The following is a 17,985-nucleotide window of genomic DNA, read 5'->3' on the forward strand; positions in this document are numbered from 1 at the left end:
AGAAAAAAAGCAAAATCACTATGTTACGCTTACTAAAATAGAGATAAGTTGACAAGGGAGATAATCAAGTTCTGTTACTTATGTCACATGATGAACGTATGGATGACAAAATTTATTCCCCATATAAACTTTATCGAAACCAAGTTTTTCATTAATAATTATTTTTTTACCTTATCGGTTTCCATAATTTTTGGATATGTTACTATTTGGAACATCACAATTACGTAGGTATCGTTTGTTTTACTTGAAATTCAATATTTTTTGGTTCTTATAATATAGAAGCACCAAATATTCTTCTCCGCACCTCAGCATAAGAAAAAATTCAAAATAAATTTACAGATAAAGGTCAGTCAAAATGCTTCAATTTGACTATCCGCCGCCCCCTCTTTCCCCCAAAAAAAAGGGGTAATTTTTTAGTTTTATTTTTTATGTTTCTTTAAATGAGCACTTAACCGATCTCTCCGAGTGAACGATTTATCGCATGCTTCACAGTAAAGGTGTTTTTGTCTCGCGTGGAATTTCATGTGTCTCTTTAAACTGAAGTTGCGAGAGAAGTTCTTGTTGCAGATTTTACAAACAGGAAGTGACTTCCGATTGTGAATGACCATATGTTTCGCTAAAAACGATTTGGAATCGAATGTCTCGCTGCAGAGATCACAGGAAAAAGTTGTTTTTTCTGGATGCGTCTGCTCGTGTTTCTGCAACAATGCTAACGTCAAGAAATTTTTACCACAAATCTGACAGTAGAATCCCTTCTTGTGTTCCGGCATATGATTTTTTAAGACAAACTTGGACGGAAAAGTTTTTCCGCACAGCTTACACGTCAAATCCTCTTCAAAGTGTCGCTTCATGTGCGCGGCACGATATCTCTTATGAGAGAAACCCTTTCCGCAAATCGAGCACAGAAACTGGTCGTCCAACTTGTGGGTTTTTATGTGTAGTTTCAAGCTCTTCGCAAGAAGAAATGTCTTCCCACACCGGTCGCAGCAGAAACGAGTTTGACCTAAGTGAGATTTAACATGAAACTTCAAGACATACTTCCGAGTGAAAGTTTTACGACATGCCTGACAACGAAATGGTATGTCAGTTACATGACCCTTCATATGAGTTCTTAAGGAAGAGTGCAACACGAAACCCATGCCACACAACACGCACTGATGTGGCCTCTCTTTGAAGTGCGTCTTCATATGCGTCAGTAATTTTATCCTGTAAGCAAACGGTTTTTCGCACACGACACATGGGAAAGGCTTAGCCCTGACGTACGTGTTGATGTGAATTTTCAAACTTGATTCACACGAGAAGATCTTTCCACAAGTCTTACACTGAAAATCTGGTGTTACATTGTGTATTTTCATATGCTCTTCGACCTCTGCGTTTGTCTTAAAATCATCGTCGCAGAGCGGACATGGAAAAAATTTCACATGAGGACAATTACGTTTATGCTTGCTTAAAGCTAGTTTATCCGAAAACACATTTCCACACGTATCACAGTCAAAGGCTTCCTCCTCCTCCTCCTCCTCTAGATGGGTTTTCATGTGGGCCACACGCGTGGCATCTCTGCGGAAAACCTGTTTGCACACCTCACACATGAAGGGTTTCTCTTCATGTATCGCCATATGGTTTTGCAGGTTACGATTACTGGAGAGGCTTTTGCCGCATACATCGCAGTAAAATAGTTTCTTCCCCCCCGTATGAATTTTCATGTGGCGGCACAAATCTCTTTCGTGCGCAAAGCCCTCTTCACATACTTCACAGTGAAAGCCCTTCTCTCTTATATGCCGTTTCATGTGATTCTTTAAACCCGACTTGTGCGAAAAGGTATCCCCGCATTCGTCGCAGTTGAATGGCTTCTCATCCATGTGTATACGCCGGTGGAATTTCAAGGCAACCTTAGAGAAAAACTTCTCGTCACACCATTTGCAAGGGAATGATTTTTTTCGAATGTGTGTCTCCATGTGGAATTTTAAGGCTTTTTTCTGGGAGAAAGTTTTGACGCAGACGCTGCATTTATATGAAGGCATTGCGGGGTGCGTTTTGAAATGTTTTTCTAACTTGGAAAAAGTACTGAAACCCTGGTTACATACGTTGCAATGAAGCGATGATTCTTTTTCGTGGAGTTTCATATGATTATATACGGACGATTTGTAGCGGAAGGATTTTCCACACGTCTCACAATTGTACGGTTTTTCGTGGACTTCTATATGGACTTCAAGCCCAATCTTGGAAAAGAAGTTTTGTCCACAGGTTTCGCATCGGAAACGGTTCTGTCTTCTATGGCTTCCCAGATCGGCTTCCAAGTCCACATTTGTATCGAGGTTTGTATCGCTTTGGACTTTACATTTGATCCATTTCTGATAATCTTGTTTCGGTATATTGCTGCCAGAACCTTTCGATGAGGTTTCATTTGCTGAGAGCTTTTCAAATGTATGCATTTTCTGATGTGCAGTCAGTTGTTGATAAGAGAAGAATGACAAGTCACATTTTTCACAACATGCTTCCTTTTTTATATCCATATTATTCCACGGATAATTGATTCGAGAACACAGAATCTGAAAAAAAAAAACATAAAATAAAAATCATATAATAAATAAGAGTTCAATACGCAAAAATGGGTCCATATAATGAACAAATATAGTGAATTTCCTATCGTTTCAACTTGTAGATAATTCATTTATTTATGCTTCTGAATTTTTGAGATGAGGTTTGATAATTTGGATTATTCAGACTACTGTTCTCATCTTAAGTGTTATTCACCCAATGTTTCAGCCAGTGTAACCTCTGACCATTTTCAGAAGTATCTTGTCAAATTCAGGAATATTTTTGCCCTTTAAAGACTCATGGTATCATGGATAAAGTACTAGGTTAAATTCACTGTTCTGGAGGTTGAAAGTTCAATCCTCAGTGCGGGAGAATACTATTACAAACTACTTAAGAGTTTTACCTGGTCATATCTGACGGAAAGATCCCCCCCCCCTGGATTAAATAAAGGGTTCCACTCAACATTCTGTGCATATTCCAGAGTTTGATGAAGAAATTTCAGAGTTACTTGAAAAAGGTTAAAGGTTACATCAGCTGAAACATTGTGCAAATAACACGCGAGATCAGTAATCAGAATAATCAGAATTAGTTTTGCATATGGCGCAATGAAACTTATTGCTGCAATCTTTGATTGAATTTTGTAGATATTTTGCAGATTTCCGAACTGTGCATGCTTACAAATATGTGAAAAAATTGTATCATGAAACAAATCTGGTTTAAGCAAAATGCTACTGGATTGTGCGATGTAAAAAAAAAAAAATCATATTGTGTTAACACATCAATTAAGTCGTATCCTAGAATATTCAGTTGCCTACTGAGAAGAAAGCCAACCCAGTTCCACCAAAACACCTTCAGGAAATATGCATTGGTGGGGTGGTACCATGGTAGAAGACAGTCCTCAAAGACTTACTGGAAGAAATGTTCAAACCACCATTGGTAAAGAAAGGCCAGATTGCATCGTATGTAGAGATACGAGTGCGAGGGACAGTCAAAAAAAAGGAACAACAAAAGCATCACTGAATTATCTTCAAATGCATGCGAGACCTTTTGGACAATTCCACACCCTAAAAGATTCCAAATGCTGTTACTTGGACTTATAAAAAAGTTTTAACATGCTGACAAGGCGTTTTGAAGATGGAGCAAGGTAGGAGATGTCCCTGAAAAAAAAAAAATAAATAAAAGTCACAACTTATTTTCTACAAAACTTGTTTTATTTTCAACATAAGACACAGCATGAAAACTCTACACAATAAATTCAGCAATTGCATAAGAAAATCACAATATTTCATCAGCAGATAGTCAACCTTATAAATTCAAGATGGCCGCCATCACAATATGCAAATTAATCAAATTTTACAATTTATTCTGTTAGTCTTACTTATATGCTACAAATATTATATGCATTGTTTGGGTATACGATGAAATGCTTAGATTACAGTGATTTTAAAAATAGGTTTAAGAAATAATTTTTTTACAAAAAAAAAAAAAATATCAGCATTCAGAGGGTTAAACAAGTGGGAGGGGGGGATAAAAAAGAAAAATTATTTTATCTTATACACACTTTACTAATCAGGCCGAAAAAAAAAAAAAAGTGAGTTTATTATTGACTTGTATGCTATGGAATTTTTTGTAAAGTGTAGTATCTGTTTTGATACTACAGTAGCTTTTTACACAAAGACTTATGGTATAGTGGTTACAGTACTTGGTAAAATTCAATAGTAAAAAATTATACTCTTCTGGAGGTTAAAGGTTCAATCTTCCGCTCAAGCAACAGTCCAAATACAATTGCAAATTACTTAGTACTTCTACTCAGTCATGGCTGACTGTATGAGAGCAGGTTACCCCTGTGGATTAAATAAAGACTTCCATCTATAAATAGAAAAGCGAAAATGTGTGTATGTATGTATATTTGTACGTGTGTTTGTGTGTCTGCTAAAAACTTTCGACAGACACGACGAAAATTCACAAACTTAGTATCATATTGAAACCCCATCCTTCGCTCGAAAAATATCGAAAAATTGGCCAAAAACGTTCATTTTTTCACCCCGAAATCGACAATTTTCGACAGGGAGGGGGTCAATAAAAACGGTCCTCTCGTGACGACGACCGGTTCTACGCATGCGTCAGATGACATCATGACCTGATTTACTTTAAATAGTTGAAAAACTGACTAAATTTCATGTACGTCGCGTTAGCTCAGTTGGTTAGCGCGTTGGTTCATTATCTAAATGTTTTGGGTTTGAATTGTGGTGTGAGATGTCTTCTTTTTTTTTCTTTTTTTTTTTTTCGATTTTTTAAATTTAAATATTGAACCAGTGTTATTTAAGCCATTTTTCACGTAACATTCATTTTTCTGTTTTTTTTACTTCGCTTATCCACTCCCGACCACACACCCAAAAACACCCGGGTACCCACCGATTTTTTTAATTTTAATATCGAAACAGACTTATGTAAGCCATTTTTCACGTGTTTTTTTTCTGTTTTCTTTTTTTTATTTTTACATTTAACATCGTTCGTTTGCCTTACGTTAGTTTTTTTGCTTTTTTTTTCGATGTTTTGATTACTCCACCCCCTGCTTAAGTTTTAACGTTCGTTTTCTTTTTTTACTTCGCTTATAACAAACAAACCTGGTCATTGACCTCATTTGCTGAATAGCTATTGCTTCCGTGCGCGCACCTGTCAATTTGGTTCTTACGTAAATAAATTCAAACATCTTTCAGTAACTGATTCTAGCTCGCTGATTTTATTTTCAAACTTCGCCTTAGGGCTTCGGGTTCGATCCTACCCCCCCCCCCCCGGTTTCTTTTTTATTTAACACCACACACACCTCCAAACACCCGGGCAACGCCGGGTACCCCCGCTAGTCTTCTATATATATAAAAGGCAAAAGCGGCGTGCACATTTTTGTATGTCCAGCAAAGGCTTTTTTTGCGAGGGTTCTCTGTGGGATTACTATTTCGTAGAACTGTTTATGTACCCCCCCCAGATCATAATATCTATGATTTGCGAAGGGACATTGTGTCTAGATTTATTTTGATCGACTTTTATAAAATTCGCGCTATTCCATTCTGTCATGTGTTTGTTTGACTGTTTAGTATAAATAATCACGAGATTGGTATCATTTTGAAGATCAACCATTCGGACAACAAATATCGAAAAATTGGCTAAACACATTAATTCCTTCACCTTCAACTGGGCACTTTTCTACAAGGTGAGGGTCGCCAATATTTTCGAAAATCACCCCTCTTTTCGATTGTCTAGCCTTAATTTAAACCTATGTCACTTCTGGTTTGGCGATGGGCACAATAGCAAAGACGTCACTTTTTTGTTTTCACATTCTTTTCCTCCTTCGCGGTATGGGTTCGAACTTGCTTGCTTACTACCACTTTTTTGGGTTTTTTTTTTTCTCAACACACACCTCCGAGCAACGCCGAGCACTCAGACTAGTTCAAAATAAAGTGAATTTTCTCGAATTCCACAAAATAAACCTGAAGAAAGTCAGACGTTACATCGAGTGAAATATTGTAAAAATAACACTCAAGATGAGAACAGTAGTCTGAACAATCCAAATAATACAAATCTAGTTTTTCTGTTCTGAATCAGAAGAAGAAATCATTCTAGACCAAGTCAATTTTTAATTTGTGTCCCAATCCAATGCCCCTTTTTTGGAAGCTGAATTTTTCCCAAGATTAAAAAAAAACATCCTGTGTCTAACTCTACCCTCATAGGGAGGAAAGTAAATAAGGTCAAGTTGTGCTGCACCCTGGCAAATTTAGAATGTCTTCTGGCTAACTATGTTTAGAGGGGGGACTTTTGACCCATACACAAAACAAGGATAAATAAAATAAAAATTAAATTAAATGTCTGCACCTTATGCTAATTACCTCCCTTTAATATTCTACTTTTTTCAGGACTAGCAGTTCAGCCCGGCTTTGCTCGAGCCCTATGTACTGTTCATAACTTTATGTTTATATGCATATATATACACAGGCGGCAAAAGAAAGTCTGCACTTGTATTTTTTTCAAAAACTGCAAATTCAAGCTAAATTTAATGTAACTGTTTAAACAAACTATACCTCATTTGATTCGCCTTTTATTCTTCTATAATTTTACCTGTTCATATTTGACTTTTAATTGAAATATTCTAGTGTTCAAGTCAATTTTAAAAATAACTCCAAATTGAGGAGGTAAAAAGAAAGTCCGAACAATGGAAAATTGTTATTTAAATGTAACTTTAGGACATTAATGCAACACAAATACAACAGGAACACAATGAACTAGTTAATATTTAGTAGCATAGCCCTTCTGCAATTTGACAGCCTGCAATCTTTTGGGAATTCCTTGAATTAGACTGCAGCAATACTCCGGGGAAAGGACAACCTACTTTTCTTTAATTTTTCTCCAATGTTCTTCCAAATTTGAAATTTTATCATTGCGTAGCTGTTGGTTGATGTAATGCCATATGTTTTCGATAGGATTGAGGTCTAGAGATTGTGCAGGCCAGTTCAAACACGGAATATTATGCTCTTCCATGAACCTCTTGACATTGCCAGCTGTGTGAATGGGAGCATTATCCTACATGAAGATGGGATTATCATCCAAATTCCGACCAAAGTAGGGTAGAAAATGCTCAGTCAATATATTAATGTACTTGGTTGAATTAATTCGACCTTGCAAGCGAACTATAGGCTCTGGACCATTGGTACTGATAATGCCTCAAATCAAAACTGAACCTCCACCACCTTGCAGTGTTGAAACTGAGCGCCTAGGATTAAATTCTTTGTCTTTCCTCCGACGGACGTACTGCCTATCATCACTGCCTAGCCTATTGAACTTGCTTTCGTCGCTAAAAAGCACTTTTGACCAATATGAAGAGTCATGGTCTTCATTGTATCTGATTAAGTCCAGACGGCGCTTTCTGTTCTTTGCAGAAATCATTGGTTTGCGTCTTGCAACATATCCTCGCAAATTAAATTCCTTTAATCTGTTCTTGACAGTAGAAAGAGCACTTTTTAATAAGATTACACTGTTGTTGGATTTGGGGAGCCATTTCAAATCTGTTTCTTAGGCTGCAGTCTTGATAGCATTGTCTTCCTTGTTAGAAGTAACTCTAGTACGACCAGATTTAGGGGCATCATGAACACTGCCGGTGTTTTTAGTGCTTTCACACAGTCTTTCGTACTGTTTTCTCATCACATTTCAATCTGCAGCCGATTTCTCCGTTGGATAAACAAGAAAGGTGAAAATTAATGAGCTCCTGACGAAGAGAAGGTTGTGGCATATGGACTAAATGTTACATTATATAACCTGGAACAACAACAATTACGATCAGAGATGCTTTGTTGCCTGTTGGTGGATACTTTAAACTGATTTAAGGGCGATAATTAAAGCTGGTTTTGTTGCTGCGGATTTTCTTTTTGCCTCCTCAATTTGAAGTTATTTTTTTAAAATTCACGTGAACACTAGAATATTTCAATTAAAAGTTAAATATGAAGAGGTAAAATTATAGAGGAATAAAAGGTGAATCAAATGAGGTAGAGGTTGTTCAAACAGTTACATTAAATTTAGCTTAAATTTGCAGTTTTTGAAAAAAAATGTAAGTGCAGACATTCTTTTTACCCGCACTGTATATTAAAACATTTGACACATGTCCAGGTAACCTACATCTAAAATTTCAAGTGTCTAGACCCAGAATTAGTGTAGGAGTTTGGTAGAGTCTGAAAAGGTCAACTCTTTCAGCTTTGACCTCTTGCCAGCCAAATTTTCACCCAAAAACTGATTAAAAAGCTTGCTGCATGTCTGAATACCCTTTATGTAAAATTTCAAATGTTTAGACCCAAAATTGGCTTAATAGTTTGTAAGAGACCGCAAAGGTAAAATCTTTTGACCTTTGACCCCTTGGAAGCCAAATTTTTAGCAAAAAAACGATTAAAAAGCTTGCCCTATTTCTGAATAAATTTTATATAAAATTTCAAATCTTTAGACCAAAAATTGGCTGAGTAATTTGATAGAGACTGCAGAGGTCAATTTTTAAAAAAGCTTTGACCCCAATTATGACCCCTTAACATTTGGGTTCAAATCAAATAATAAAGTTAGATCCATGTCCAAGTAACCTATATCTAAAATTTCAAGTGTTGAGACCCAAAATTGGCGGAGGAGTTTGGTAGAGTTCTCAAAGGTCAAATGGTTGAACCTTGACCCCTTAACAGCCAAATTTCTGGCCGAAACCCGATTAAAAAGATTTTGCCAAATCTCAATACCCTTTGTATCAAATCTCGAGTTTGTAGACCGAAAATTGACAGAGTTATTTGGTAGGGAAGTGTACACACAGACATTTTCACTTTTATAGATATGCATGTAAACCATTTGAAAAATTTGGCATTAAAATAAAGAAAACAAATAAAAATGATTAATTTAGACTTTAGAGTGTGGAATCAGTTTCACACATAAATCTAATTTTTTTATAAATTTTAGTCATTTACTGAATGCCTTTGAAATCTATCATGGCTGTTAAGTTTTTTTTTTGTTTTTTTTTTACATAGGCATCACCACTTATCAAGGCCAAGAGGCCACTCGAGGATAAGGGTTAAAGAGTGTGCAGTAGAAATTGGACAATATAGTAATCGTTAGTAATGGAAATTCGGTAAATTTGTTAACATATAGAACGGCTCATCAGAAACTTGTTTACATTAGACTTGAAGACAACCATATTGTAGTCAGCTGGAAAGCAGGAAAACGGAAGACAATTCCATAGGCGTGCAGTTCTAAGAAAGAAGCTTTGTTCATGGAATAAAGAGTGAGGGTAATTATTGATAGTGTTTTCTGCTAGACGGATGTTTCTTGTGAAAGTTTGGCGAGGAGGGACCATAGATTGGAGCTCAGTCGAGCACCTGCCATGAAAATAACGATAAAGCAGAGACAAACTCGCAACATCTCTTCTGTGAGAAAGAGGTTGCAGGGAAGAGAAAAGGGCATCCCCTACGAGGCTATGAAGTCTATTTTGAACTCTATCAAAGCAGGATGTCCTTTCTAGCAGCTGCTGCCCAGATGTAGCAACACTACTCCATCCTTGGACGTACCTGGCTCATATAGAGAATTGCATCAGCAGGTAGATATCTAATGGATCTTTCTTTTTTCCTTACTGCAAATATATATTAAAACATGTCATAAATAAAATACTTTGTGTGAATAAAGACCATGCCTCTACTTCTCACTTCCATTGCCCTCCCTAAATTACTTTCCATGCATTTACTCATCTAGCCATTAATAGGTTCCTGCATAGTGAGATTGTTCCACCTTTCTGTGATAACCTTTATAGAACATGCTCCCCCACCACCATAAGGTCATTTAGTCCTTGTCCAGAATTTCCCCCCGATATTAAAAACAAAAACAATCTGTATGATGTACGTATCAGTGACAAAATGAAAACATTATTAAAAAAAAAAAATCACATGAATTGATCAAGTAGTTTTATTTTTAACTAAGAAAATCTAATTTTATAAGTACACAAAAGAAGGGACCATCTCGCATTGTCATCTTGAAGAAACAAGGGCAGATGACGCCACAATAATTCAAACTTGCGAGATCAGCCTTGTAATGCTTACGATTCCGTATTAATCACTTAAAATCCTAAAAAAAACGATTTTCTTTATAAAAATAAAAGTACTTGATCAATTTACATAAGTTTTGGAATATGATCTTTTCATTCTGACCATCCTAAAGTTTTTCTGTATTTTTGTTTTTTTAATATGGATGAATTCTGAACAAGCACCAGTCATTCTTTAATCATCAACGGGCGGCCATGTACAACTTTTCAATCGGCCATTTCATAGAAATGGTCTTTTATGTGCATGACTCCATGGTAAATTATTTGATAATGATACACACGTTTTTAATAACGAAAAATAATTATTTTTTAATGATATATCAACTCTTTTCAGTGTGAAAAATATGCCCCAAGATTTGTTCCTCCAACACTGAAACAGACACTTTTTAAAAACCGTTTCATGCATAATGCACGGCAGAAAATAGAAAAATTGTCATTAAATTTGGACTTGACCAATTATATTTGTTTTTGTAAGAGTTAGAGACATTGAGGAATACATTTTACCGCCAGTATTTGTTGCTACAAGCCTTTTCCAAAGTTAGCTCAACTTGAAGAGAATAAGTTAAACAAAGTACATAAAATTTCATTAAAAATTCATGGATTAAGGGAAGTTCTGCCTTCATAGCTCCTTAGAGGGATCATGGAGAGATTCAAGTCTACTTCCCTGTCTTCCTCAGAATATATATATATATATATATATATATATATATATATATATATATTAGTGGTGGGACGATTCAAAAATTTTTCCTAATTCCGATCTAATTACTGATTCAGTTTTAGATTTCTGATTCCGATTCTTTTAATATTTATAAATATTTAATTGGAGATTTGGGTTTTTTTTTGTAAATTTTCAAATTATTACATAAATCCCTGGGTAATTTCCAGGTATATTTTTTCTCAAATGTTTTCTTTGTAATTTATTGCAAACTGAAAGACAACAAAAGATTAATATTGATTTTAAACAAAGCAAAACTGCATCAGTTCGTCATTAGTGTACAACATGCGACTTGAAAGTTTTCATAAACAGTTGAAAATAGTCAACGGTAAAATAGTAGGTAAACTGAGAAAACGATGTAAGAACAAAATATTAACAACGCCCCCCCCCCCATTGTTACGAACAAATTTTTAAATAATAATGTTACTATTTAGAAAACCATTTTTAACATGGAGAGGACGTTGGGATTCGCTAACTATTATGTGCCTTCCTTCTATGAATGTTTAAATATTATTTTAATTATATAAATTTGGTGGGTTATTTAATTTATTTGCTTTGTTGTAAAAAAAAAACCAAAAAAAAACAAGATGCAATAATAACAACTAGCGGGACCTGTGGAAATTCCACAGAGGACTCACTCATATGTAATATATTGATGTTGGTATTCATGGTATAAATAGAGATGCTCTGATATTATTGTACCTCTTGTTAAAACTGCAAAAGTATTTATCTAAGCTAGCAAGGATGCCTGACGTAGCCAGATCATTAAGTATGCTTAAATATATCTTAATTGCTAGTTGGGTGGGTTGAAGGTATTTTCGTTGAGGGGAATAAAAGTGAAGTTAGTTCATTGGTGCACATTTCGTGAAAGTACCTGTAAAATAAAGACAGGAATGCAGCACTACAGTGATGGGACAGGAGTTGGAGCTTGGTTGATAGAGCGGAACTTATTAAGACTCTTTCTCACATCCTGTCCAAGAGTGATTGTTGCACCAGCCTAGATGTTGCAACAATACTACATGGATGAGTGAATTGTGGATTTATACAGGGTGGAACGATAAAATTGTTGCCCTAGAAAAGATGGGATGATTCCATTTCCGTTTGATGAAAACAGGTTTTCTTTTTTTGTTGCAGACCATCTAATAGTTGGCCAGTTGTGTACAAATCCCAAGAGCAATAGGAGCCTTCTATCATATCTGAAAGTGACACAATGTTCAATTAGTGAGATCGGAGATACACTGCTGTACAACTCATGTTCTCTACGCATCCAAGTTATGACAAGTTATTGCCAGCGCCCTCAAAATGCATCATTAGATTGGCACAAATAACAGAGACGTGCCCAGAATGAAAACAAAGTTTGTGGTCACAGTTATGATCTTTGATGTGGTTTCAAGTGAGGGCCACATCATGCCACCTCACATCTTTGAAATCAGCTTAAAAGTCAACATCAAAGTGTACCTGGATGTGCTGAAGAGTGCGGTAATCCTCTGGTGCAATCAGGTGGCCGCAGGCAGAACCTGAGTGTGGCAGCAGAACTCGGCGCTGACGCACAAGACCAAAAAGACCCAGGTTTGGCTTCAGAAAGAGTGCTATGACTTTGTATGTTTCTCTCACTGGCTCCTCTTCTCCTCCGACCTGAAGCTGCTGGACTACTTCATTTTGTCATAGGTCCAAGGATGGAATACTGCTGCCATATCTGGGCAGGAGCTGCTAAAAACAGCCTATCCTGCCTTGACAAAGTACAAAATAGTCTTTGTGGCTTAGTGGGGGATGCCCTTTTCTCTACCCTGCAACCTCTCTCCCACAGAAGAGACGTTGCGAGCCTATCCTTGTTTTATCGTTATTTCCATGGCAGGTGCTTGTCTGAACGCCAATTTCTGGCCCCTCCTCGCCAATCTTTCACGAAAAACACCTGTCTAGCTGAATCCACTGTCAAAAATTTTCCTCACTCTTTATCTGTGCCTAAATCAAAACATAGATTCCATGAACAAAGCTTCTTTCTTAGAACTGTATGCCTGTGGAACTCTGTTCCGTCTGCCTGCTTCCCACCTGACTACAACCTGGATGTCTTCAAGTCCAACGTTAACAAATTCCTAATGAACCGCCCCCTTAAGTAAACACTTCATTAAATCTCCACACTAACGTACTGTACTTGCAATAACCCTTATCCCTGAGTGGCTTCCGGGCCTTGATAAGTGGTGACCACCGTGTAAAAAAAAAAAAAAAAAAAAAAGGGTCGAGAACATCACCAACATGATCTCTCACAATACCAATGGCAGCCTGATCACCATCATCCACTGAGCTTCCACCTGCGTTTATGGAAAAGGTATGGTTCTAGTTCCGGACCCATATTGAGGTGATGACTGAGGCTGAAGGCAGCTACATCGAATAGATGTCAGCTCTACTACATAATTAAGTCACCTGAATTGATATTTCAAAAAAAGTTTTAAAATAAAGCTGTAATGTTGTTTTCTTTAGGGTGACACTTTTATCGTTCCACCCTGTAGAGATATAGACTACTAGCAGGTGTGAGATGTTTTCTAGCCCGATAGAGGGAGTCTACGTTCTTGGCAAAAAAGGGAGTCTACCTTCTTCACAAATATTTAAATTCATGTTCATCTACCTTTTTAAAAACTGTTCTTATATGTTAGTAGGTATCACAGATTATTTGTTTTTTATATAAATTTGGATGTAAACAAATTTTAATCTTTACTCTGTTGGCTAATTGTGTTACCAAAATAAATTTGGCATCATTCTTTATGTTTTTACACATTAATTGTTTTAAGATAATAAAAATAAAATTTGGGTTTACTATGTCTATTACTTGGGTTGGAGGAGAAGTCCTTCACGACTGAGACAATTTTTAATTTTTGTTCCTTTTCTCCACATTAAAAACCGACCCTGGTGTCTAACTCTGTCCCGTGGGGAGGCATTGTAAATAGGATTTATATTTATCGGCTCAGCTCATTATTCAAGACATTACCTCCTCATTTTTATGGGGAGTTAATGGCTGATAGTTTTGATATGACAGGGTCACAGGTCAATACTCAGATTATTGTTTTGGTTTAGAGAAGCGCAACCATAATACTAGACGTTATATTGAAGCAGTTAGCTTCCAAAAATGGCTGCCAAATTTTTTCAATGAGTTTTGTTTGACTTTGTATCAAGTGACATGACAAATTGGTTCAGCCTATCAATTAATATTTTCTGATTTTTGTAGATTAGCCCCCCCCCCCTCCTGCCTGTAAATTATCCATTGTATAAAATACAATTTTTCTTCTGCAATAATTCATAATGGATATATGATTATGTTTAATTCAGCAATATATATTTTAGTTTCATGGAACGGAGATATCATATTCTAAAATACAAATTGGTCAAGTAATTTTTTTTTTTAATTAAGAAAATCAAATTTTATTTTCTGAATTTAAAAAAAAATTTACTTGATCAATTTATATACTTTTTGGAATATGACATCTTCATTCTGTATAACAAAAAACAAATTGGTCGAGTAATTTTTTTTTTTAATTAAGAAAATCAAATTTTATTTTCTGAATTAAAAAAAAAAATTACTTGATCAATTTATATACTTTTTGGAATATGACATCTTCATTCTGTATAACAAAAAACAAATTGGTCGAGTAATTTTTTTTTTTAATTAAGAAAATCAAATTTTATTTTCTGAATTAAAAAAAAAAATTACTTGATCAATTTATATACTTTTTGGAATATGACATCTTCATTCTGTATAACAAAAAACAAATTGGTCGAGTAATTTTTTTTTTTAATTAAGAAAATCAAATTTTATTTTCTGAATTTAAAAAAAAATTTACTTGATCAATTTATATACTTTTTGGAATATGACATCTTCATTCTGTATAACAAAAAACAAATTGGTCGAGTAATTTTTTTTTTTAATTAAGAAAATCAAATTTTATTTTCTGAATTAAAAAAAAAAATTACTTGATCAATTTATATACTTTTTGGAATATGACATCTTCATTCTGTATAACTAAGTTTAATTTTAAATAAGCAGCTTATTTTTTTAATGAGAGTAGTAGTGTAGTATCGGTTCTGTTGTCATGAGACTACTTTCATTTTGCTTGTGTAGGGGGGAGGGTAGTGTAATATCTTTTGTTTCCATGATACGATACTCGCAGGAATTACCTTCTCCTTTTTACAAGAGTGGAAGGAACCTCCCAGATAATACCTCTCTGGAGGTATACTTTGGAGAGGGTATTGTAGTATCTGTTCTGTTGTCATGATACTATCCCACAAGCATTATCTCCTTAAGGGGTGGGGGAGATAATCTAATTTATGTTCATTCATCAGGATACCATTCTACCAGGCATTACCACCTCCTTTTTTGGCAAGGGGGCGGGAGAATCCTCCCAAGCTTTTTTTCTACCTTTGAGGGATAGTGTAGTATATTTTCATTTGTTATGATACATTCCTCCCATACATAACCTACACTGGGGTGGGGGTGGGGGAAGTACATTACATGTTCTTTCTTCCAGATACCTTCTTCCCAAAATTACTTTGGGAGATGGGGCGGGGGGCAGTGTACAATCTATTCTGTCGTCATGATATTTTCCCAGACATTATCTGTGCCCTTGGGATAAATGTATGCAATATATTCATCATGGTATTATCCTCCCAGGCTTTAACTCCTCTTTTGTGGAACAGTGTATGCAATTCTTTCCAAATTTATTATCCCCCCTCCCCTTAGTCTAACAAAAGTATGCAACTCGAGTGAGCATATACTTGCTAGATGATCATAAATTAGTACTTGTGCAGTTTACTGACTGTGCTATTTCTTTTGGATATGATTTTCAAGTTAAATTCAATTTTTACTGTATCTTTTGTTTATTAAATCGTTAGGTGAAAGTACAAAATAGTTAACAAAGACACCCATCTCCATGTTAAGAATGGCTTTCTAAATAATTTCAGCACGATCTACAAACTGCACAAATATCAAAAAATCTAACAATCAATATTCCCGTTGCAAAATTAGATATATAGGTAGAAAAATGTATTTTATTGCGTTTGGTAACAGTTATTTGCTGTATATTTACTTTGCCCCCCCCCCTTGTGTTGTTAACTATAATACACTTTTTACTTAGACACTGTTAACACGTTAATGTTGATTTTTATTTTAAACTTTTAACAAGTTAATGTTGTTGTTTTTTTTTTTAGTGTGTGTGTGTTTTTTAGGCAATATGGAGTTAAGGATCCTAACGTAAACATCTCCCAAGAATAGAATTAAAGTGTACAATGCAAAAATCAAATATTATGAGGGTGCATGCACCTCTAAAATAAAAAGAAAAAGAAGAAAACGGCTTTTAGATACGCATCCACGTGCTGAAATAATCGCGTTATTATTTAGAAAGCTATTCTTAATATAGAAAAGAGAGGAGATTGTTTTGTAACTAATCTGTTCTTTCACTTAACAATTTAATAATAATAATAATAATAATAATAATAAAGATATCGTAAAACTTGAATTTAACTTAAAAATACTATTAAAAAAATAAATAAACATAAGCAAAAGCACCGACTTCTTTACGTATCCTTAATGATTTTCATCTTTTTCTTAAGAGTTAGTTGGTTTGAAAGACGGCACTTCTACATAATTTGAACCGAACTGTTTTGTTATTATTGCCCTACCCTAACTCTAAAGTTTTACGTATAATTCGGCAAAAGACGGTTTAGTTCGGTTCAAATTATGAAGAAGCACCTTAAAGATCGATTCAGTTTTGTGATTACTGATTCAAATTTGAACTGTTGATCTAACAAAAAAGAAAATTGAAGACAACAATCACATTACATATTCTCTAAAATACAAGAATCAATTACTTACTTCAGAAATGCGGCAATTACTTTATGATAAAACAAAAGAAACGATTCACTTCAGACGACGAAAACTAATTGTTAAATAAAGTTGTAAGTTTTTTTCGGTTGCTCGCTACGCCAACGCTGCAGGAACGAGAAGAGGCTGACGGTGTAAAAGGAAAAATAGTCCCCTCGGAGAAAAAATGAACCTTAAAATATATATTAGCTAAAGTTCATAAACCATTCCTTTAACAACTCCAATAATAATAGATTGGGGAAACCTGACCGCTTTAATCACTAATAAAAGTACTAATAAAATCAATATTCCCGTTGCCGCATTTTTTTTTCTTAATATAGAACAAACGAACGCGCGAATTTTAAAGCGCGTTTGAGCATGTTCTCGTCTAAACGTTAAAAATGAGGTTGCTTCCTTGTCCCAAATCACTCCTACAAAAACACAAATAAGAAAAATTTATGATGTATGTACCCGTGATGGAAAGAAAATATCGCATTTCAAAAAGTACGTAAATGATCAAGTAGTTTTATTTTGGTACTCATGAGAGTGATCCGTGCTAAAATAATAACGTTATTATTTAAAAAGCCATTCTTAACATGGGAGGGGAAGGTGTTTTGTACCTATTCTGTACTTTAATCTTCCAATTGAATAATAATAAAAAAAAAACATATAATAAAACTTTAATTAAACGTGAGAATACGATTTAAAAAAAAATAGCGCGGATCACTCTCTGCATTAGCACCTTTATTTTATGAAGAAAATCATTTTTTAGCGGATTTGAGTTTTTCCAATGTCTTCTCCTCCTCATATTAAGAATGGCTTTCTAAAATCTCGCAAGTTTGAATTATTTTGAGCCCTCTCCCTTGTTGCTTCAGCATATTTTCAAGATAACGTTGCGATATCGCCGCTGTTCGTTTAGCAACAATATTTAATTTTCTTATTTTAAAAGAAAACTACTAGATTAATTTACTACATGATTTTTTGTGTGTACACCGGTTGCGGTTCATAATACAGATTTTGCTTTAATTTTTTTTTTTTTATTAATATAGGACAAAATTTGGACGAGCACGAAAACGAATTAAAAATAATTAAATACATTCTATCATGAATAAGCCATAACTTTCGTTATTAGATAGAAGTATATTATTCACAAGGAAAATTTAAGGCGCTTCTACACTTTTGGGACGAAATTTGGCACTTCTGCATGTCAATGACATGTGGCGTCCAAAATGAGTTATCGCCCCCTGTTAGTGTTCTTCGAATGCCCTCGTTCTG

At 35.1% G+C, this 17,985-nt stretch overlaps 2 protein-coding genes across 2 annotated transcripts in view; one reads left to right on the forward strand and one right to left on the reverse strand.

The window, feature by feature from the left end:
• Positions 1–286: 286 nt before the first annotated feature.
• Positions 287–16,865, reverse strand: LOC145242190 (uncharacterized). The gene is made up of 2 exons (XM_080105185.1): positions 16,723–16,865; positions 287–2,549 (listed from the first exon to the last, which is right to left on the reverse strand). The coding sequence occupies exon 2, from the start codon at positions 2,511–2,513 to the stop codon at positions 420–422; it is 2,094 nt and encodes a 697-aa protein (XP_079961311.1). The 5' UTR covers positions 2,514–2,549; positions 16,723–16,865; the 3' UTR covers positions 287–419.
• A 228-nt stretch (positions 16,866–17,093) lies between these two features.
• Positions 17,094–17,985, forward strand: part of LOC145242196 (uncharacterized) — a 37,615-nt gene continuing 36,723 nt past the window's right edge. Inside the window, exon 1 of the mRNA XM_080105192.1 lies at positions 17,094–17,214. The gene's annotated coding sequence lies outside the window, so the exon portion shown is untranslated. The remainder of the gene's footprint in view (positions 17,215–17,985) is intronic.

Source organism: Euprymna scolopes, chromosome 21 (genome assembly GCF_053919585.1).
Source record: "Euprymna scolopes isolate OS-2025 chromosome 21, ASM5391958v1, whole genome shotgun sequence".
Lineage (NCBI taxonomy): Eukaryota > Metazoa > Mollusca > Cephalopoda > Sepiida > Sepiolidae > Euprymna > Euprymna scolopes.

Bases quoted from the DNA above. Each gene is read 5' to 3' on its own strand.
- LOC145242190 (XM_080105185.1), bottom strand. From the start codon at position 2,513: ATGGATATAAAAAAGGAAGCATGTTGTGAAAAATGTGACTTGTCATTC.